Source organism: Danio rerio, chromosome 5 (genome assembly GCF_052040795.2).
Source record: "Danio rerio strain M-AB ecotype USA chromosome 5, GRCz13ab, whole genome shotgun sequence".
Lineage (NCBI taxonomy): Eukaryota > Metazoa > Chordata > Actinopteri > Cypriniformes > Danionidae > Danio > Danio rerio.
This window is the reverse complement of record NC_141025.1, coordinates 56,010,265-56,034,924: the sequence shown is the minus strand read 5'-3', so window position 1 is coordinate 56,034,924 and position 24,660 is coordinate 56,010,265. Positions and strand designations below refer to the sequence as shown.

The window sequence follows — 24,660 nt, the reverse complement described above, 5'->3', positions numbered from 1 at the left end:
CATTATTTCAAGTCAAGTTCACCAAGTCTCACTACCTGAGCACTGAACCTGTGCACTTCATCTGAGGCACTTATGAGATCGACGGAGGACAAGGAGGACGTGTGACTGTGAGGCTGAACCCAAGAGACAGAAAGCCAGAGAGAAAGAGCTCAATGAAATGAGATGGAAATTAAAATCTGATCATCACCCAGAGAATACAGAGCAGACTGCCACTGTAAAGCACATTTCAGAGAGAGGAACTGGAACAAAGGCAATTTTACAAATGTAAAAAAACAAAAGCTCCAAAGATTTGACAGAGCGCATCCACCATCAGCGATGAGACAAATTGCATAATCAGTCACGAAGAAGCCAATGTGCTTTGACAGAGCAAGTGTGTAGGAGTGTGCGTGTGTGCGTGGGGGAGTCAGTTAAAGTGGGCTGGCTTACCTTTGTCAAGTATTTCTGAGTGCTGATGGAGGAAAAGGTGTCTGGAGTGAGCGAGATCTGTCGAGATGCCCTGCTCCTTTCCACCTGGGACTGCAAAACATGACAGCAGGATTTATAAAAGGATGCTTTCACATTTGGTTCAGTTGCATGGTTTGCACCAGAGTTCGATTGAACACTGTCCACCGATGTGTTCACACAGTGGTTTTCATTTCTGAAACCAGGTACTAGGGCTGCAAAAATCTGTCAATTAACCCATTTCTGGCAGACTCTATCTATCTATCGATCGATCGATAGATCTAGATTAAAACAGTTTGAAGATAGATAGATAGATAGATAGATAGATAGATAGATAGATAGATAGATAGATAGATAGATAGATAGATAGATAGATACACATACAGGGGTGTAGCGGACATTTTAAAGCTGTGTGTGTGTGTGTGTGTGTGTGTGTTGTTGGGGGGCTGTTTGAGATCCAAAAGTTTACATGCATATAATTATTAATCACCTGCTTCTAAATGTAAGGGGGGCGTATCACTCCTTGCCCCGGTTGCTACGCCCCTGTATGTACAGTTGAAATCAAAATTATTAGCCCCCCCCTTTGATTTTTTTTCTTTTTTAAATATTTCCCAAATGATGTTTAACAGAGCAAGGAAATTTTCACAGTATGTCTGATGATATTTTTTTCTTCTGGAGAAAGTCTTATTTGGTTTATTTCGACTAAAATAAAAAGTTTTAAATTTTTTCTTTGCCCCATTAAGCTATTTTCTTTCGAAAGTCTACATAACAAACCCTCTTTATACAATAACTTGCCTAATTACCCTAACCTGCCCAGTTAAGCCTTTAAATGTCACTGTAAGCTGTATAGAAGTATCTTGAAAAATATCTAGTCAAATATTATTTACTGTCATCATGGCAAAGATAAAAAAATCAGTTATTAGAAATGAGTTGTTAAAACTATTATGTTTAGAAATGTGTTGAACAAAATCTTCTCTCCGTTAAACAGAAATTAGATAAAAAAATAAACAGGGGGGCTAATAATTCTGACTTCAACTGTATATGTATGTACTTATTTCTCATGTACCAGACTGCCAGTACATAAAACAAATGCCTTTGCAGTAAGACTGGTTTGCAAAATGATTCATTCTACTGGAATAATAAAGCCTGAATTATTACTTGCTCTTCGATTTGGTCATGCTTATCCAACGCAGCTTCCACAGCATCAAAGAACTCCTCTTCGTTGATCAGACTGTTTGGTCCTTCCTGCACAGACACATTTATTAGGCATCAGAGAGAAAATGTCAGGGTGTGTGTTTAAAAGGACGGTGTAGATATAAAGGTTGTGAACGTACTTCATAGTCTGGTCCTCCATAATGAGGCTTTTTCTTCAGCTCTGTCAGTGCTGCTTTGTAAGCATCTTCAGCTCGTCTTCGTCTTTCAATTTCCTTTCGAAGAAAACAAAAATTCCACATTACTGCATACAGCAAACAACTCGAAGAACTCCAAAAGATCTTCAGGGGAAAACAGGGTGGAAGGTTTTGGGGACATAGTAACACACACACACATACATAAATATACACACAAATAGAGGGATGGATGGATGTAGACCAAGTGCAAACCAACAGTGGTTTGACAATACAAGTTTTCAAAGCAAGTAATGAATGTTTTGACTGAAATTTTTGATTAAAAAACTAAAGAAAACACCCATGAATAGGAAAGAAACTAAAGTGGAAATAGGATAATAACGGGATGATAGGTTCAATATTTTACTCAAATCTCAAGTAAGATAGACGATTTGTTTGGATGTAAAACAAAAAAAAAAAAGCATTTTATGTTATTGAAGGCATGTAATTGTGTCTGTAGTTAACTTTTTTTTTTTTTTTTTTTTAGAGTTTTTGATTGAATTTATATTCCAAAATTGCATTTTTACATTTTATACCACCCACACAGTACCTAATGATTTCTAAACCAAAACAAAAAATACTAAAGGGTTCAGCAACAAATAAAAATAAAAAAAAAAAAAAAAAAAAAAAAAATCACATACATTTAATTAAATAAGAAATAAAGAAATTCAAATAATAAAGATAGACACAAAATACATACATGCATACCAAACAGAATAAAAATGCATTAATTTGTAGCCTAGCAACATGTAAGGTGACAGTGCTGGAAAATTTCAAGTCCTGACGTGCCAACCTTTCCCAACCCCCTTCCCCTCTCCATTTCCAACTATGCTTCAGATCCTCATACAGTCCTGTCACAGTAAAGGCAAAAATGCCCAAAAATACAAATCTGGTGCGAGGGGTAATCTCTGTACAAAATGCAATCGCTGCTGCACACGAGAACAAAAACTGTCTACATGTGGCACCCAAGCATGCAAGCTATCCATATAAACACCCAGATATTTATAAGAGCACACTTGTTTAATGGGCTCTGCGTCAATAAACACAGGTAAATGATTCCCAATTGACTTTGGATCAAAAATTATTTCCTCAGTTTTGTTGATTTTAATAAAATGGTAGTTTAAAGTGCACCCTTTAGCAAACCTTTCAACCTCTAAATGGTAAACTGAGGGGTTACTGTGTTCATACAAATGGCTAAGTACAGCTGTGTCATCTGAGTATTTTACTACAAGGTTACTGGAATTATGACTTTGTAAACATTACATTACTGTACAATACAGTAGCGCAATAGGTAGTGCTGTCGCCTTACAGCAAGAAGGTTATGGTTCGAGCTTCGGCAGGGTTAGTTGGCATTTCTGCGTGGTGTTTGCATGTTCTCCCAGTATTCGTGTGTGTTTCCTCCAGGTGCACCGGTTTCCCCCACAAGTCCAAAGACATGCGGTACAGGTGAATTGCTAAAGCTAAAATTGTTCGTAGTTATGTGTGTGAATGAGAGTGTATGGGTGTTTTCCAGTGATGGGTTGCGGCTGGAAGGGCATCCGCTGCCTAAAAACATATGCTGGATAAGTTGGCGGTTTATTCCGCTGTGGCGACCCCAGATTAATAAAGGGACTAAACCGAAAAGTAAATTAATGAATAAATAAACATTGTAAACAAAATTAGGGAGCTAACAGAGCCTTGGGGAACACCTGTGCTTGTCCTTCTGATCTCTGATGAGCTGTTATCAACCCTGTCCTGCTGCTTTTGATTAGTTGCTAATAAATATATTATTATATGAATTATGCTAATAAATGTTTTCTTCAATCAATGCTGAAAACAACTAAGCTGCTTCAGCTTACTATGGTAGCTGATTTACTATGGTAGCCATTTTACAGCAGTTATTTAAAATAGAAATCTTTTGAAATGGTACAGTTTTGATCCATAAAAGTGCTTATTTAAAAAAAAAAAACAAGACTGCATGCATTACTGACTTCATTCATTCATTCATTCATTCATTCATTCATTCATTCATTCATTCCACTCCCCTCATCACTCGACCTCAGGAACTTAAACTAAGCTTCAAGTTTGCTTACAAACAAAATCAAACAAATGTCAGTTCAGGATCTAAACGGAGAATCCACAGCAGAACAATGACATGAGGCAGGACCTCTGCCAGCCTCACACTTCAGTGAAAGCAAACACACCCGCTTCAACTGTCTCTCCAGCTACAGATGCCACCAAAGATACCATTGTGTCTTGCATCTTTGAAAGCCCATTCATTAAATAAAGGGTGGAACCAATTTCATCCATACTGAAAACTAGCTTGAATAGCCAACAGAAAGCCAGCATTCAACTCAGCAAATAAGTCAAATGCTGTGTCAACAAAACATCAGGTACAGCGTTAAACCTTCACTTGAGAAGCTTTGGGTGTTGTACACAAGACATTTAAGGAGTAATTCAGTTTAATGCATAATAAATTAGATTACTTCTGAAACTGTGAGGTGTGGTTAAGGCAGAATCACTAAAACACCCTTACCTGTTTTTAAAGTGTCACAAGACAACACCCGACAACTATCAAAAGGTGGAAACGTGACTCAACTAAACGACATAATCAAACAACAACACCAGAAAATACACAGAGGAAACACAAACAACTCAAATATATTCAGTCTAAAAACACATTCATTCAGACATTTCAAACTGAAGGCAAACAACTGGTCAACTGAAGCATGTCAAACCTACAGTGAAGAAGCTGCTCTGAGTACACAGAGGAATCCAGTTTTCATTAGCACTCCGTAGAGACCCAGATACCCAGTTCACTACGGAAGCACTGCACACCGTAGTCATCCTCTACAATACAAATCACAGTCCTCAAATTAGGAATTCTTGGGAGTTTCACCAAAAGCTTCATTCAGTGCAAAGGTCCATCTTTTCTGACAGTGAAAAATCACACCCGCCTAGTCCCTGAGGCGGCTGGAATTCATGAAGCTGCTTCCTGGCTCGGGATATATTCCGGGGGCTGGACTGTAGATGGAAAAAAAACTGGTCTGGCAAGTGGCAGCAGAAGCTTTACACTGAAACGCTAATGGCGTGTGGTTTGAAGACGTGCTCCCACATAGAGTGGACATGAATGAGAGGAATGCAAAGCTTCCGGAGACTGGATGCACTTTTGTTTTAATGAATGTGCATTTGTGACTCATCCAGAAATTAAGGTGTTATGTGGGAAGTGTATGGGAATTTAAATAGCAGCCAGACAAAGCTGTAAGATGCTGAAATGCGTTATCTAATAACGGGGGATTCAGCACTGTGGAAAAAGCATTAGCTATTATGAAAATGAGAAATTATTAATATTTCCTATAAAACTGAAACTGTTTTTTATTGTAGACTTGTACAATTTTACAGTCAAAAGGGGAAGATATTTCGAAGAATGTCCAAAATGGAACAAAATGAAAATTTATTCTTGGCTTTCTAAAATATATAGATGAATAATATAACTGCAAAGTAAAGTTACACAGGAGAAAAATATATATCAAACACATTAAACAGAGCAATTAGGCAATTTGTTAGCAGAGCAGGTGTCTGTTAGAACTTCTTAAGGGGCAAACTGCATTAAAAGTGCTAACGATATCTTATTACACATCTCTCTCTGTAATACTTGCTTCTGATTGGCTAATCTCGACATTCCAAGGTGTGTTATTCCTAGATAACAACAATAATGCAGGCTTATCTTGGCTATATTCATATATGCTGTTGTTGACTGTTTGGTGCCATCTTGTGACTGAATACTTATTGTGCTGTTTTGGTTTGTCAGTTTTAAATGACCTTAGAGTACTTAAAAGTGTTTTGTGTTTAATGGTTTAGTTTTGTGGGAAGCAGCCATGTAATAAGGGGTACAATGTACATCTAGCGGAATAAAGCCCTTCAATAAAAAAAAAAACAAAAAAACGGCAGAACAACCATCTAGATGTACATTATCCTTTACTTACAAGTTATTTTGAAGCTCTTATTATAAAACATGATTCATTCATGTTGTCACGATGCTGGAATTCGATACCAATCGGTAATTTGGACACTGAAATATTGGACACTGCAGCGTTTTAAAGCTGCGAAGATCAGCTGGTCTATTTATCAGCTGACAAACCAGTGATCCGCTGATAAATCGACTAATTTTCACAGCTTTAGTGTCCCTGTATCTGTGGTTACACTCAGTAAAAGGTGGTGAGTTTGGTGAACTGATTACCTTCACAGCCAATCACAGTAATTTCTGTTGAACATGAGAACACAATGGCAAATCAGCACTATTTAAGAAAGTGCTCAATAGCACTTAAATGTTAGTGGGAAACTGAATTTTTACAAATTCTATTACCGATTGCTATCGATTTTCATTATCGTGACAACAATATTTTACATGTGTTTCTACCCAAGTATTAACCTTTCGCTAAGCCCCACCCTCCTTAGTTACAGTTGCTACGCCTGTCAAGCTTTCGTACCTGGCACATCTATTACAGTGTGTATGCGCTGGTGTCAGACATTGCCAGGGACATAATGTCATTTTTTGCAAACATGTGAGATATCTGAGAAAGCCAGACAAATAAGGACTGCAGAATACATTACAGGGGTATATTCACAACATAATAGTAACCGATATGAAAATAATTTAATCAAGATTGAAACTAGGTTAGCCTAGCCGCCTCATACGCTGACCATTCAACAGCTTATGTCATGCACAGTAGATGAGGTGAAATTTAAAAATAATAAAATAACATAATAATTTGATAATAACTAATTTAACCTCAAATCTTTTTAGCCAAAAAGCCTGATAGACTATTGTTGTGCAATGAAATATAAAGTTACCAACTGACGAGAAAACACGCATGGACAGTGCTTTTACATAATTCACAGAAAGGGAATACTGATGGATTTGTGCCGAATATTAGCATCATTGATTTACCCATAACAGTGTACAGTAACTATGACGTAAACTGTCAGTATGTTTGTGTGCTCTTTATCCAGCTTCTATTCTAAATGGCAGTAAAGCGGAAGAAATAAATACACTGAAATCCAAGTCAACGTATAAATAGCAGAAGTGGACAAATAGATTTCCCAACCAGAAAAGATTAGTATATATAATGAGTATACTGATCGCAAGTGCTCAGTTTGTGATCACATCTCTGTTTTGTTCTGTTGATATGTAATTTCAAATATCCGTAGCTTTAAATATGACTGTTATTAGTATGACTACTATGGCATGGGCTTAAACGGAGCAGTGCTCATGATATCAAGCGGAAAACAGAAAAAGACACCGGGGAAATATAACCTGCCTTGTATTTTAGTAGGAAACACAGTTGAGATATTTTTAGGGTAAGAGGTGAGTTACTGCGGTCAGTCTATCACTATATGTAAATATCGAAAACAAAACCAACTTAGCTTCACTCCTTTAGCGCCTCTCACACAGCTTGATCCACGCTGGCATTTTTTCCTCTTGGGTTTTAGGTTTTGTCAAGGGAATAAATTCCACCACCCCGTCCAGACTTTAAGGATACCAGGTATCAGATTTACACAATCCATATGCACAACGCTTTCGCCTGTTTCTCTTGCTCGACAGAGCCCCTGGGCGTAGCTACGGTTGCGAAGCCTCAATTTGTTGGGTGGCGGTTTTTGGGTGTGGCTTAGGTCAATTGTTTGTTTTTTTACATTAAAGCAATTTACAAACATATAAACATTCCAAGACACTAATAGTAGCTTACATAATTAAATAAATAACATTAGTAATAGATAAAAAATTACATAAGTAAATCTCACATACATTTTTCAAGAATACAGCTGGGAATAAGTGAAGGTTTCTTACTGATCAGTTCATTTTCAATTTGTGCAAATACAAAGTAACAGGTGGTCATCTTTGTATAAAAATGTCCAGTTTCAATTGAAGTTGGCCAGTCATATATTTTTTTGCACTTAATAAAAGTATAGGTAGTTTATATCTGTTTTTACATCCTGGAGTCTCCCGGATTTTTTTCATAAAAGGAAAGGAAGTAAAAGGCAGATCTTTATGTAAATTTTTTTTTACCTCAGCCTTTACCCCTTGCCGAAATGTAAATATTTCTGATTTCCTACATTCCCACACCTTATCAAACGATTACATATTGAAATAAATGTTATAAACATCATTCACCAAATTTAGAGAATTCATAAAAACTTGACATCCCCAATTTGATTTTGATGATAATTATGTATCCCTGTTTAATAGAACTATAAATTACTTTTTAAATTTTATTAAAAAATACATCTTACTGACCCCAAACTGTCAAAAATGTCCTTTTTTGTATTCTAGTTAGACAAATTCATGCAGGTTTGCAAAATTAATGATAACAGAAAGTTTATTTTTAGACAAAACATCCTTTTAAATGTCTGCTGCACACTACCTTATCGAGTCGTTTCTGCCAGCTCTCCTCTCGTTTGACTAAAATGTCGATGCAGTGGGACAGTGTAGACAGGATTCCTGCCGTTGTGGCTTTAAATGTGATGGCTTCACCCTTGAAATCGATGCCTGCAGGATCTTTGAGGGTGTTCACAGAGAACACTGAGGGGAAATCAAGTAAAATAAGCATCAAATAAGTGTTTTGATAAAAGACACTAATGCAGATTTAATTAGTGATCAGTCTAGATAGAAATCTTTTCAGTCTCAGAATGAAAGAAGCTATTTCCCAACAACAGTCATAGACATCATGGAAGATTTCCACCATTAAAGGAGTAAAAAGCACTTAGCCTTTAAACAGATAAACTTATGTAACCATTTGCGGCTTATAGCATTGTGCGACCATTCACTTATACAACAGATGTAAAAGGATCAAAGGGTATATAAAGTGTAATCACATGACACAAAAGAAAGTCTACTTTGCCAAGTAATCAAACTGCATTCTGACAGGACCACAAGCATTCAAGCATTTAGATGAATTATGCATAATTAGATGTGCTTTGTGTTTACAATAAGCTTTAAAAAAATAAAAAATAAAAATCTTACATTTCTCTTTGCTGCTGTTGTTATTGTTGAGCAGATAATCGGCATCTGGTCGCAAAGTTGGAAAATCTTCTTCATCAGATACTGCCCACCGAAACATAAATAAATAAAGTTGAATCAACTGAACAAACATTCAAGCAGTTTTAATCACAAGCCATGAGTGAGATAGAGGTCTCTTGGTACAAGTCAGTGTCTCCATCAATGAGCAGTGTGCTCTGTGTTCTGCTGTCCCGTTGACTAAAAGAATCCCCATAATGTTAGTCGTGTTCCCCGACTTGTATTTAAGCACAGTCTGGCAGTGCCTGCATACCCCTTTTCTGTCACCTTTTCTTCTTTCTTGTTTCTTTTCTTAGAGAAACTGAAATGCTTCCCCACATCTGATTAAAAACCCACTTTAGGTTCGACCATTTTTAGCTCTTTCTCTTTGCCGCTACTAACACCCTCCATTTCTGCATTACTGGATCTGTAGCGACAACAGACCGCAAAGGATGATGGCCACACCTGGGCTGATGAAAACTGTAGTTTCTGCTACCTCCCATTCGCTCCATTCGCCTGAGCAAACTTTTCACCAAAAGACCTATGATTTTATTGAGTCACACCCATGGTAATATTGAAAGAAATTGCTATTGCGGTATGACGGTATTTACAATATTGTTACATCCCTATTCTTTATACTAATGCTTACATTGTTAAAAACTGCGAAATCTTCTGTTGTGGAATGGGCAATTTTGTTATCCAATAACTTGTCTAAACCCTACTTCCAAGTAACATCTATCCGCTTGTTAAGTTGTAACCTATGAAATACTGTTTCTGGGTCAAAGCCACTACTCATTTGAATTGAGAAAATATTTGTCTATGATGACTTTTTACTCCTATCAAACATTAAAGTGAATTTTATATAAAATCATAATGCACACAACAGTCTCTGGATGTGCTGCATCACAGAAACCAATATTTTAACAATATAAAAAAAAATCATAAATTTCTGGCCACCGGATATATATATATATATATATATATATATATATATATATATATATATATATATATATATATATATATATCCAGTGGCCAGAAATTTATGATTTTTTTTAATATTGTTAAAATATTGGTGTCTGTGATGTATATATATATAGTGATCGTGATTTTTGAAAGTATTACTGTACATCGCTTTGTAAACATTTAACCATTTGACGAGCCACTCATATAGTTTGAAATGGCCCTAGATTTAGTTTGATATATACTCTAGTCTAGATATTGCATACGAACCCTGAGCATGCGCGGCCACATTTGTACAGTGCTCCCAGGACAAATGTCATTCAACCGCACTAGTCAATACTAAAGCCAATGTGAAGATGCTGGATTTTAGCACTGTGTACGGGTATAGTAATGAGCAAACAAAGAAAAAGTAGAAAGGCAGAACATTACATAGGTACCATTTAGTTTTTTTTATGTTACAAACTTTTGTGCTAAACAAGTAACGTTATTGCTGATAATACAGTCTCTTACTGCACTGACTTTAAGGAAAAGTAGCACCAACTTGCACTAAATACTAGGCTTATGCTAGTTTTGTTGAATAAAATCAGCAAACAATGTAAATTAAATTTAACAACAAGACTGTGCAGTGCTATAAACTTTATTTCTATATATTATTGTCGGCTTAATGAACGAATCGTTCATAACGGAGATTCATTCACAAACTAATCGCTCCCTCTGTTAGAATTAAAAGCGGGAGAGGGGGTGTGTTTCAGGACTTAAGGGAGGATACATTTCCATGCCTGTGTGATCTGTGCGATGGCTAGTCCTCCACATTTATTTCAAAGGAGCGCTACCCTGTACTAAAATGGTGGCTCTATTGGCACATTCCTTCCAATAAACAACAATAGCATAGGCGACATCTTATATAAATACCTATGGCAAGCTTATACCTTCCTCTACATCTGTGCATGCAGTAGTAAAGAAAATGAGATCAAACATCAGTCTACGCAGGTCTAGGTGAAACATTTTCTTTTTGTGCACCAATAACATGTTTGTTTACCAATGTCTTCTCTCTTAGATTAGTCTGCACATTGTTACAGATTTTTTGCATAATAAACGTGTACCCTGACCTGATGTGCAAGACATTGGTGAACAAAGTTTGCTTGTTTTACAGTTTTTTGAAACATAGTATGATTACAGAGGTTTTTGGTTTGGTTTGGAATTCGAACAGAACTTCCCAGGAGCATTGCTGTCTTTCTAGGGTCAGAGAGCTCTCAGACTTCATATATAATATCTTAATTTGTGTTCCAAATATGAACAAAAATGAAGGGGAATTAAAATGACATGATGGTGTGTAATTAATTTTAAATTTTCATTTTTGGGTGAACGAACCCTTTAAAACTAGTGCAATTTTAAGTAGAATCAAATAATTTTAACTTAAAATACAATATATAAAAATTACTTAAAATAGCTGGCATTACCTGAAACATTAAATTAACAATCATTCAAATGTTTTCAGGACTTATCGATCGAAAATATTTCAGATTTTTTGTTTCTTCTGATCCAAAATTAGTGGATAGTTATTTTTTCCAGCATACTTGGAAAAAAAAACTTCTTCATTTGTTACCAAAACTTTCACCAATCTTGATTTTTATGTACTTTTAAACTGATCAGGTGTGAGGCTTGAGGTCTGTGACAAAACTTGCAGGTTCCTGAGAACTAATTTAGAATCTGTGAGCTTCTGTTTACCATATCTGATGAAATATCAATGCGTTGGTTACATGGACTTACCTGAGACATTTCTGCCCCTCAATTGTTTCATTAAAAATATTTTCACATTTGATTTAGAAACAAACAGAGGCCTGATGATTTTTGACAATATAAGGGTGAAAAAACTAACTTAATGAACAATCGATTTAAGTTTATTATGTGCATAATACTAAATGGTACTACTTAAGGCTGTGCAAAATCATATTGACAAAATAAATAAAGCCTATCATTTCATGTTATCGCTTAATTCGTGGCATCACAAAATACATTTTTTACTGTAACACTTTTTTGATGAGCGCAATACTACACTAACGGAAGAATCAGAATAACACAACAGAGAGAACGTTGCATGCTTAAAGGACAATGTTCACATTTAGCATTTTATTTAGCAATATTTTATGTTGGGTCTGTAGACATTCGTTTTTTAAATTGTTTTTACATTTCATTAATATTTTTTGATATATTTCTATATTCTTCATCAACCATTTGCCCTGAATTTCTAAATAATGTGAGAAAAGTCACATATGAATTTTAGTAAATGCTTTAAAATGTATAAAATAAATAGTCCTTTCCTTGTGGTCAAGATACATGTATTAAAATTATTTAAATTCCAATTTACAGAAAATGTGCTATTTCAAGATTTATACAACAGTTCTATCTGGTTCTAAAATCTGATTGGCTGATAGCAGTGCGATATTCTGCAAAATCAACACTCCTCCCCCTTCTGTGTTAAGGCTAATTTATACTTCTGCGTCAAACGTCGGCGTATGCTACGGCGCTGATGCATAGCCCTTCGCCGTGGCCATCGCCGTCACTGACGTGCACCTCTCAAAAAATGTAACTACAGGTCGCAACGACGCGTAGCGTAAGCTCTGTGATTGGTCAGCTTGGTAGCGCTGACGAGTCTGGGCGGGACCGAGAGCCGCGCGAATGGCGCGAGCGATTGTTTACAAGTGTGGAGTCCCGTGAATGAGCTCCGGATGGAAAGTTTTGTTTTGTGTTTACCTCCTAGTTAAAGTTGTTGCACGTCCGCCGGTTCCTGCCTCAAAATGAGCGAGTTTGAGCCACTTGTACATGCCCGGAAGTGTTCAGGAAAAGCAAAAAAGCAGAGAAGAAACTTGACACAGAGGAACATTTACACCTCACTGCCAACCAGCGTTTCGGAAGTGTTAATGCAGACCGACAGAGACAGCGCACAGAAGTATAAATGCACAGCCACGCGCGTTGCATGCGCCGTGGGTTACGCCGGTCACCTGACGCAGAAGTATAAATTAGGCTTTACTCCGCCAGCGTGTGCGAGTGACAGCAAATCAATAAACTTACTACAGTTTGACAAACATTGCAGCTGTTGGAAAACATAATGCACTTTTGATGCTTTTTAGGGCAGAATGTAGTTGTTTAGATTGCAACTATGCATTTTATTTATAAGGACAGTGACTATTTTAAATCTTTATATTTTGGAGATTAAGCAAAAAGTTCCACCATAAGATATCGACAGACACTGCATATTAAGTCCTTAGAGGTGAAAAACAGTGTAATTTTAAACTATAGCTGATTAAATCAATAAAAAACTGGTAAGTGACTTTCCAAGTCGTTCTCTCGCAGTGCTGTTTTTATACGATAGTGATCTGGTAGTGTCTGCTTTTTTTGTTTTTTTTGGGGGGAATAATTATTGTAATACCCCGATCGAACCGAGAAATACTGGGAAATGTCTCTAGACTGATGGTATTTCATGTTGTTTAGCCTTATTATTAGGGCTGGGCGATTTGGCCTAAAATCAAAATCTCGATTAATTGAACATTTTAACTATTAATAAACGATTATTTAAACGTTTATTTTACAGTATATATATATATATATATATATATATATATATATATATATATATATATATATATATGCATATTTCTTTGGTACAAGCTGTACTTGTTGCTCAGTTGTCCACGATCGACATGTTGATGGAATAATGCAACATAACGAAGTGGGGTCACGTGATCTCACAAGCTGTGGGCAAAGTAATTGAAAAAATGTACAAAGAAAAATTTAATCGATTACAGATTCTGAATGTCAATTTCGATTACTTTGATTAATCGCCCAGCCTTAATTATAATCTTAAAATGTGAGCAAAATCACCTGTTTTGTCATCATTGTGGACATTACGCTACAGAATCATAGCTCTAAAATGATGTTTGTGAAGTAGTAACAGTTTCTGCTGTTCTGATGGTCAGCTACAGATGTAAATAAACAGTGGAAGATGGTGATTTCTCATATAAAAAGATTTTTAGACTCTTTGTGTTTGATTTTCTTTTTTATATAAAGGATTATGTCATCGAACTGTTGTATACATACAATATCACACTCGAAGCAATTCAATATAGCTGTATATCTTCACTGGTGGGATGATAAATACACACCTTCGACCAGTGTTAACTTACAGTACACCCATATCGCACTGCTACGAGTGTGATATTGCTCATATATATGATTATCAGGATATGAGATGACTTATATTGTGACATAAGATATGTGTATGTCATATCGCCCAGCCAAAGCACACAAAAAAATTAAAAAGGTATAAAATGGCAAAAAAACAAACTCTTTAAATAAGAATTCTGTATTACAAAACCGTTTTCCTCACCTTTGTCCCTGTGGAGCTCATCTTTACTTTCATTGTCTGCGCAGTTGTCAAAATACTTTTGCAGTGTGTCCACCTGCCTGCAAAGAATGTCCCGGAAGGTCTCCATCTCTGCTAGCTTCTCCTGCAGGCTATACGCTTTCTGTTCAAAAGGTTTCAAATCGAAATTAAATTTTGATAAAAATATAGATGAAGTTTAACTTGATGAAATGTGGAGGTGTTTGAGCTGTGGAGGCTGGTGCTTACCTTGAAGGAGGATGCGGAGGCGGTGGAGAGGCCACTGGCAGCAGAGGTGAGGGACAGTAAAGAGCCATGGCGCCGCAGACTGCTCTCAGACCCATAGCCTGACTCAGCCTGAACAAAAAATACAGCATAAAAAAAAGAAAAGAGAGAGAGTTAGGTAACTTCCTGAGGTAACTTTAGGTGTTGAGGTTGAAGCTGTGCAATTTGAAGATGGAAATGGACAGAACTGAGCCATACTGAAACTTGTTTAGAAATTAAGTTGCTGTATAAATGCATAAGATTGTCAATTATTGAATGATAGATGACATTTTTTATTTTATAGTCATTTTGAGGCCCACCCCATCATGACGTAGGAATGCGGTTGTTCCCGCACACTAAATTGATTGACCGGTGCCATGTCTCCATAACGCATATACACGTCCACAAAACATTTTTTTGCAGAGAAACTGGGATTAAAACAATGTTGCAACTCTCTGTGATTAGCTGCACCTCAAAAATGTATTTAATAAGTTTAAAACGTGTTTAAAACAAAGCATGTTTGTAATAAAGACAGTAAAATTGATATGTTATTCTTAACCAATAAAATCACCATGGCCGCAAGGTTTCAGTAAACGTGTATTTATATATATATGTGCGTGTACTGCAAATGGCATGTGTAAGATTCATCATTTCAGAAGCTTGAATAAACTCCACCACAAATACATCAAATAAATTTAAGGACTAGTGACCTTTTGTCAGCTTCATCCGTGTCTGTCTCTGTCACTGACTGCTGTTTATCTGACGTAACACATGAGAAGCAGGCACGCATGTCGGAGCGGTGGGCAGGGAGAAGCAGCTGATTTGCATTTAAAGCCACATGCTACAAAAACAGCTAAACTGTACTCAGACACCAAAATGGGCTGATTCTACATTATATAATAAATAATCTGACAGATGTTTTGAGCTGAAACTTTACAGACACATTCTGGAGACACCAAAGGCTTGTTACAACTTGAAAGAGGGGTAAAATAGGTGGCCTTTAAATTTTTTAAATCTTCACTGAAGAAAACAATTAACTATTAATATGCATCATAAAACTTCTGAATCAAATTACTCCTAACAATCAAATAAAAAAAGAATAAACAAACAAATTGGTCTCTTTAAATGACATACAATGGCATGAATAAAGGTAACAAAACTGCTGTTGCTTGGTTTTAAACCACACTGCTGATTTGACCTGTTATATCACCTGACAATGTAACAGAGGCTGCATTAACAAAAAAGAAAAATTTCCTCTACACCTTCTCAATTTGACAGCAGTATCAAAATACTCTAAGTGCGGTTACTTGGAGGTTGTTGTCAGGATGAGCAATCTGAGATAAACAAGAAGCTATGCAGGTATAGATGGAAATTATGCGACATGCAGTTCAGTATCATTTCAAGAAAAGGAAAGTCTTGTATCAGATTCTGAAAGTCTGATAATGCACACGTCCATACAAAAAAGTACTTAATACTTTTAAAGGAAAATAATGCTAGCAAAAAATCTTAAAATGTCTAAAGTGTTACATTTTCTAGTAATTTAAATACATTTTTTTACTGCATTTTTGAATAAATGCATTACTTGACGATCATGACAAACTTCCAAAAGAACTAACGGTCCTTAATCCTTTTAAATGGTAAATAAGGAAAATCAGTATTCAAATTTAGCCATGTGGTCAGAAGACACCGAATCTGACTGAATGAGTCCTGCATTCAGTACCATGAATCAACCGTAAAAATGCTGACACTCAGCTTGTGAAAGATTTCATTTCACAAAGTGGTTAAACTAATAGCCAATGACAGATTGGGCAGAAATTTAAATGCATCTACAAATGGAGCATCCATAAAAACTGCTACACAACCATATTTCAGCAAAAGCTTAAAAAAAGTCTGTCTCAGTCCTGCATGGTTCAGTCGATAAATAATGAAAGCGATTACTATAATTAAATTCCCCAACCAAAAGGATGTCAGTGGTCATGAAATCATGATGAATGATTGAGTGAGTGTGAGGGATGGGATAAGAAACAAGTAAATGACTAGAGTTAAAAATGCTAATGTATTAAATCCCACCATTCGCCCATTCCAGCAGCCAAAGCAGGACAAGCCGCTGCTGCAGTCCTGAGTAGTTGGCCCCACCATGACCACGAATTTCCAGATGATCCTAGATGTCCCAGTACTTTCCCAAGACAGTCCAAGAATTCCTAGTGGGTGCTTAAGGTGGGTGCTTCAAGAATTCTGTTCTCACTCTTTACAATTCAAGAATACAAAGTGCTGTTGCAGGATACAGCAAGAATTCTCAGGTTTTGCTGTTGGTGCTTCAAAATTTCCCTGTTCTCTAAGTAGGCTCTTAAAGAATTGACAGTCCTCACATGAGACACTTCAAGGACTCCCAGTTCTCTTTGGAAGGTCAAAAAATCCCAGTTCTATGTCTAGACACTCTAAGAATTCCTAGTTTTCTCTCTGAGAAGGCTTCAAGAGGTCCATACTTTCTTTCTGGACACTCAAAGAATTTGTAATACTCTATGTAGGTACTCCAAGAATTGCCAATTCTGTTTCGGGACACTTAAAGAATTTCTTGGGCTCTCTGGGTGGTTAAAAATGTAAAGTTTTCCTCTCTTGAAACTGATTTGGAGCTCTCTTTCTGGGCACTCCAAAAATTCATAGTACTGTCTCAGGACACTCAAATAATTTCTTGGGCACTCAAGTTTTCTTTTTGGGTGCTTAGAGATTTTAAAATTCTCTCTCTGGACACTGCAATAATTCTCAGTTGGGCAATTGAAGAATTCAGTTTTTCCTTTCTTGTTGCTTCAAGAATTGTCAGTACAGTCTCTAGACAATAAGCATTTCCTAGTTCTCTTTGGAAGCTTAAAAAAATCCAAGTTCTGTCTCTGCACACTAAGAATTCCCAGTTTTCTCTCTGACTTTTCCAACAAATCCCAGTTTTTTTCTGGACACTGCAAGGATTTTCTTTTCTCTTTCCGGACAATCCAATGATTCCCAGTTCTGTCTCTGGACACTCCAAGAATTCCTGTTTTTAGCTTACAAATTCCCTGTTCTGTCGTTGGACACTCAAAAATTCCCAGGTATCTCTCAAAATGCTCCAATCATTCCTCGTTTTTTGGCTGGACACTTTAAGGATTCTCTATTCTCTTTCCGTGTACTCCAAATTATCCCAGTTCCGTCTCTAGACACTCAAAGAATTCCCAGTTTTTCTCTTTGGTTGCTCCAAGAATTCCCAGTACCGTTTTTGGATGCTTCAAGGACACCTAGTTTTCCTTAAAAGCTTCAAGAATTTACAGTTCTAAGTCTGAACCAAAGTAATTCCCAGTTCTCTTGCTTGAAAACCCCAGACAGCTTGGGTCACTCTCTGGACAAAAAATTCTCCTGCTGGACACTCCCAGAATCCCCAGTCCTCTGACTGCAGACTACTCACAAGCACATGGTCAGGCAGGAATAAAGGAAAAGAAAAGTTTCATACCTTTGGCAGCTTTAATGGAGTGATAAATACATTAGCATTTGTAATGATGTGAAGAAGTAACAAGAAGTGGGTTTCTGAAGCGGTGTAAAGGCAGCGAGACTGAGGGTGTGGGTCTGCAAAGCATGTGGAGCAGAGTAAGAGACAGAGCGAGTGAGAGAGCGAGAGAGAGTGAGAGAGAGAGATAGAAACCATGCAGGCACTGAAATTCCCAGAGCTGCCGCACACGCTGCACTCACCTAACTGTAATAAAATCTGCATTAATCATCCAGAAACCTCGACTGCCACTTTGTCGGTGTGTAATTTTGTAGCGTTCAAGTGTATGTGCGAGAGCATCAATCCTCAGATGCTAATGGGCGTGTGCGCTTGTCTCTTTCTCTTGTGCTGTTCTCAGATCAGCGCTCTTCTTAAAGTGGACCAGTGCATTTAAAGTCTTCAATAAGACCCGCATCCTAAGTTCCAGATCCAAACAAGCCCCTTTATATAGGTTCAGAGTTTTTTTGTGCTGTGCGGGGCTTTAAAGCAGCCTCTTCAGATGACTGAATACACTCATGCATTATTCAGGCAGCTGGACGCCTGAGAGCGGAAAATGGCCATCACCCACACATGTACACATACCAGCTCACCTCTGTGAACAGGGAGTCGCGATAAACAATGCTGATCTGAACGACAACAGCCTCTCTACTGCGCTCTTCTGCTTGCTGAATCAAATAACATGTTTAGATTTGAAGCCGCAGCAAACAGGAAGAAGAGGAAGGTCAAAACAACAGATTTATCAGTTTCATTGTGGTTAAGATAAGAGATTGTGAGGTGATAGATGAACATGAGTCTAGATGTACTGTATTTTTTGCAGTGCTTTTTTGTGGTACTAGATAAACAAATAATATATGCATAAATATTACAGTAATGCTATTTTACAGTGCTTTTAAAAAAAATTCACATGATTTCAACCCAGCTTTATGAAAAAAAATATTATGTTAATGTTAACATTAAGTCAACTGGATTATAATTTATCATTTGCATATGTTTCTGACGCCTGATACTATTCAAATTTTACAAGCATTCAGGCCTAAAGGCTGATTTATACTTCTGCATTGAGTGATTGGCGTGACCCAAGGTGTCCGTCTTGCGCGTAGTCGATCATTTATACTTCTGAGTACTGTTTTGCTATTCTACAATAATACTTTTGAAGCGCTAGCTGGGAGTAGGGTTTTATGTTCCTCTTTGTCGTGTTTCTTAGCAGGTGTTTTGTTTTTTCTGAAAGCTACCTTAATGTACAAGTAGCTAAAACTAGCTTATTAATCATAAGGTAAACACAAAACAAAAGTTTCCATCTAGAGCTCATTCACGTGACTCAACACTTGTAAACACTCGCTCCAACGGGTTCACGTGGCTCACAACCCCGCCCACATTGGTCACAGTTACAAAGCCGGCCAATCACAAAGGTTGCCCTATGCATCGTTGTGACGTATAGTTACATTTTTTGAGTGGTGCGTGTCAACGTCAGCGACGACCAAGTCGAGGGCTATGCGACCACGAGAGGACTGTGACGGAGCATACACATGCCCTTGTCGCAGAAGTTTAAATCAGCCTTAAGAAACTATACCATTTGTAACTTTAATAACAAATATTATGCATTTACTGAATTATTTATACAACGAAGACTATGCTTGATTATTTGACATATAATTATTATTAGAGATATTCAAGTCAGCTGGTGAAATTAACATTGCAACATATACAGCAACATAACAAAATACTGCAATGTTAAATTTTTCCGATATCATGCAGCTCTAGTTTGCTATATGTTGCACACTGAGGGTAGGTGGGGGGATTGTTTGTTGATTTTCAATTAAATATATTTGAATAAATCATTAAAATTATCATATTGGGATCATATCTAAAAGTTATATATAAAATCAACATGCAAATAAAATACCATCAGTCTTTTGCTTTTATTCATTGGATTTTGACCTCTTGGGTGATTACATTAGATTAACAAGACAGTAACAGTGTGGTTTGCGGCAGACTGATTTTACGCTATCTTTCCAACACCTGTACGGCACTCATGTACATTAAAAGTAAATACAAGTTACATGGAGAATGATTTCTGATTGGTGGTCTCCAAATTTAAACCAAAAATGGACTTGCAGTGCTCCAAAAATTCAGCTCAGCAATCTCATTGCGCAAGGATAATGTTGAAATTAAACAAACTAAATGGCTAAAAAATAAGACTAGTCTTTTGTGTTGTCAATATGCTTGTATTTATATAATTCTATTGGAGTGTATATGCCATTGTTTGCAGCATTTGTATATTTATAACCACCTCTGAGGATAGTAGGGGTTGCCAATCACTAGCATTGTTATATTAGGGGCATGTTTGAGGAAGTTTGACGACCCCTGAAAACAATGAACAAAACAAGAAAAAATGACTCATGAAAACTCTGTCATATATTGCACTATGCATTCCACAATGGTTTGTAACAAATGAATGAATTAATACACAAGTATCTTTGTGTGCCTGCTATTAGCACACCCTCTTTTCATTTCCAGTGATGAAGTTACATGTCAAAGCACATCTGTGAAACCAAGCAGAGTGGACATGCTGGTTTTCTTATCCAAAAATCTGCAATGATTTTAGTATCGATGCTGAAACACTTTATGATTAAGCAAGCCATGTCAAGAAAGCAATAACTCCACTCTGTTTCAACCTTCACAAAACTATTTTTTGCTTTTCTGATTGCTCCTGATGTTTTCAGGTCGCTAAAACTACATCATCTGTGTGATATTTCTTTGTTTTTGTATGCTTATATTGTCGAAATGTCTGATTTGTTCTATGCAACAGTAAAACCGATCACTTACAGAAGTTGCAGTGATGCTTTGCAAATAGTATGAATGTATGTTGATTATATTCATTTCTTTCTATTGTATCACATATTGAATATCGCATTATTCAGCACATATAGCCATGACAAAATAGAAGAAATTAATTGAACATTTTAATTGAAAGTGGGAATGAGAACCATGTACCCTACCTGCCAAAAGTCTTGTCGCCTATCAATGTTTTAGAAAAAAACAAATAACAACTTCTAGTTGATCATTTGGTATCAGAAGTGGCTTATAGGAAAGGCAAAGGCCTCTAGATTATTATTACCAAATTATTACCAATATTTATTTTACCAAAATAAAATGATCATACCTTGATTTGTAATTATTTCATTAGGACAGTAAGGTCTAACTTTGCTCAATGCTCAGTTTGTTCAACAACTTAAATAACTTATTAATAAAGTCATCTGGCATGGCTAAGAAAGCGTTCTTGCAGGACTCTCTGAGTTCATTAGGATTCTTTGGGTTTAACTTTAATGCGTCCTCCATCTTAACCCAGTTATGCTCGATAATGTTCATTTCTGGTGACTGGGCTGGACAATACTGGAGCACCTTGACCTTCTCTGCTTTCAGGAACTTTGATGTGGAGGCTGAAGTTTGAGAAAGAGCGCTAACCTGCGGAGGAATTCGCCCTCTCCTGTGGTTTGTAATGTAATGGGCAGCACAAATGTCTTGATACCTCAGGCTGTTGATGATGCCATCCACTCTAGATCTCTTCCCCATACTGAATGTAACCCCAAACCATGATTTTTCCTTCACCAAACTTGACTGATTTCCAGGTTCTAATCTGTCTTTCTGCAGTATTTGTGATGATTGAGATGCAGTTCAACAGATGATTCATCTGAAATATCTACCTTCTGCCACTTCAAATGTTCAACTAGAAGTCAAATTATTATGTGTTGCTCTTATAACTGAGATTGAAGACAAGACTATGGTCAGGTAATGTAATGTAATGTATTTTTTATTTAATGCCATGTCAGCAACCAAGGCTATCTTCATGGCAAGAATCTTTCAATAAAAATACAATTTAAAAATCAACAAACAAAATAAAACATAAATTAAATAAGATTTTTTGTGTTAATACATGATAAAAATTCTAAAATCTTTTCTGGTTTCACTTTGTCAAAAATGTCCTTAAAAGAGTTCATTTCATAAAAAGTCCTTCTGGAATCATTAAAAGCAGGACAGTTCAGTAAAATATGTTTTACAGTAAGAGGAGTTTTGCAGCACAAACACTAAGTAGGGTTTTCACCTTTGAGCAAAAAACCATGTGTTATTCTCGTATGCCCAATACGACATCTGGTAAAAACTACTTGATCAAATCGATTCTTAAAATGTCTTAAAATTCTGTGTGAAACTTCAGGTTGGATTTCATGTAATTTATTGTTTTCTAATGCATCCCATTCCTTTTGCCAATTGTTTAAAATGTAAGCGTTGATAAAAGGTTTCATCTCTGACGGAGGAATTGGCCATTTGTTAATTACTTGTTTCAAAGCATCTTTAGCAGCTGCATCAGCTCGCTCATTGCCTAAAAGTCCGACATGTCCTGGAACCCAGCAAAAAATGATGTGATAAAATTGATTTTGTAGTTGGTGAACTTTAGTTAAAATATTGTCAATCAAAGGATGATCATTCGTTGAAGATTCCATAACTTGGAGGCATGATTTTGAGTCTGTAAAAATGATGGATTCCTTTTGTTGGGCATTTTCTATATACTCCAATGCTAAAAGTAAAGTGCGGGCTTCAGCTGTGAATATGGAGAATTCTTTAGGCAGACTGATTCTATAATGTTGTTCTTTTGTCAGGTAGTGTAGGACAGTCAAATATTAATAGCGAGCAACAGCCATCAATTATGACTTTGTCTTTTTATGCATTTACTCCCCTTTCTTAACAGAAAAGTGCATCACGGACATTCTGCAAACATTTTAGCGTAAAAAGTAAAATGATGTGATCTTTCATTGCAATTTTTGGACGAACAGTTCGATCATTCAGGAAATAAGGAAGGCTCACAGTCTGGAGTCATGCAAACAGACTTTCAGTCACATGACACCTGCAGTAGCTCTCTTCACCAGCAGATGGCAGAAGTGGCTATCAATGCAGCACTAAAACGTTTGTATTATTAAGTAGCTCTTCTGTGTTTGTTTACCAGGATTACAATGTTCTCAAACAGACTTAGTAATTCAACATTTAAACAAACCGTACAGTTCTCATAACTCCATAGAGCTTTAGTTTACGCCCTTAATGACCTTCAAAACAAGCAAAGAGCTTAACATGGTCTCTTTTAGACCAACCGCATACTTCAACACACAAATATTAAAACCAAAACAAATTATGATACACTCTAAGAAACATATCTGCTACATAACTGCCTAAATGGCCAAGCTCACCCACTCACTGTCAGATAAACACAACTGTATATTCACATATTCACACGCCCTTTTCTGGATCCAAACACCAGCTGTGTAGAAACAGCTCCACTCCTTTTATTCTGAGTTCTGCTCTACTCGCACATACGAGAGCCTTTCAATTCAGCACATTCCTCGGGACCCTCCCTTTGTAAATCTCTCTCAAGACCTGATACGTCACTGCAAACCACTACCAGACTTCTCTTATGGAATAAATCTCTCAGTTCTCCTCATTCAAATGAATCATAGCCACAACATGTCACTCAGATAGCTCAGAATTGCTTCAGCGCTGCAAAGTTTGTCAAATGTAGCAAACCACGGGTACTAAAAATTCAACCCAAGTAAATTATTGCAGTTGCTGCTCCTGCATTAACATAGAAGACAATAGCAGCATGACAGGTGCACATGATGTGCATGTGATACAAGCCTAGTGTATTTACTGTAAATAAATACCTTTACCTTTGATATTTTCATCTAAGTTAATTACATTTGCTCACAAATGCCTATCTACATGAATTAATTGTCTGAGGAATTAGGTGATTGTAGGACTGACTGTGTGCTTGGTGATGCTATATTAAATCATTATGAGTTGGTTATCTTTTTCCCAAATAGCACTGGTTTTCAGCAGCTGCTTAATGCTTGTGCAGATTATGGGCAGAAATAAGATGTGCAATAGTGTTTATACGGTATGACATATAGAACCAAAGAACAAAGAGATACTGTATGATTTTTCCAGATTTTTATTTGTCAGGGCAAGTTTTAAATGTTAGTAAAAACTGTTAAATATTTAGGGCATAGTGTTGGTAATAATATGGACAGGGAGCGTTGAAAGTTATATGTTCAAGCAAATATGCTGGTGAGAAAGTTTTATTTGTGTTTGGAGCAGGTTAAGGTGTTTTGTCTTTTGTACTATTGAACCTAGTGACTGAAATAAAAAGAATAAGAATAATAGCATGTGGAATATATGCAATATGAAGCCATTGCTTTGAAATGTATTGTGTTTTTGATAAATATGTTGTTTATAATTTTAATTATAAATAATTTATAATTATAATTTTAATTGAATTATAACTTTAGTTTATAATTATAATTGTTTTTCTTTTCACCTTTATTGTATATGTCAGTAGAAAGTGTTAACCGGAAAGCATGGGGAGCATAGAGAGGGCAAGGATCAGCACAGGCGATAATATGGAGGCGGAAATCAAACTCGGGTTGACGTGAGCACCAGAGTGCTCGTGTCAACACACCAACCACTACACCACTGATGCCGACATGATGTTTAAAATCAAGAGTTGATTTTTATTACATAAAACAAATGCATGTGTAAAAAAATTTAAGTTTAATTTCTTTTGCATTTGCATTGAGATTAAGATTTTTAATATTGAGTCAGAGAAATTCCTTACCGAGTAATTAAGTTTAAATTTGAA

General features: G+C 36.5%; 1 protein-coding gene across 2 annotated transcripts in view; it reads right to left on the bottom strand.

Annotated features, from left to right (window-relative positions):
- The window catches only part of cert1a (ceramide transporter 1a), a 51,081-nt gene that overhangs the window by 9,372 nt on the left and 17,049 nt on the right, over positions 1-24,660 (bottom strand). The window contains 8 exon segments of one of the 2 annotated variants that reach the window (NM_001017914.5): positions 36-113; positions 427-516; positions 1,600-1,686; positions 1,776-1,868; positions 8,228-8,385; positions 8,827-8,907; positions 14,210-14,348; positions 14,453-14,560. In NM_001017914.5, the coding sequence (NP_001017914.4) occupies positions 36-113; positions 427-516; positions 1,600-1,686; positions 1,776-1,868; positions 8,228-8,385; positions 8,827-8,907; positions 14,210-14,348; positions 14,453-14,560 (834 nt within the window). 2 annotated transcript variants of the gene reach the window in all.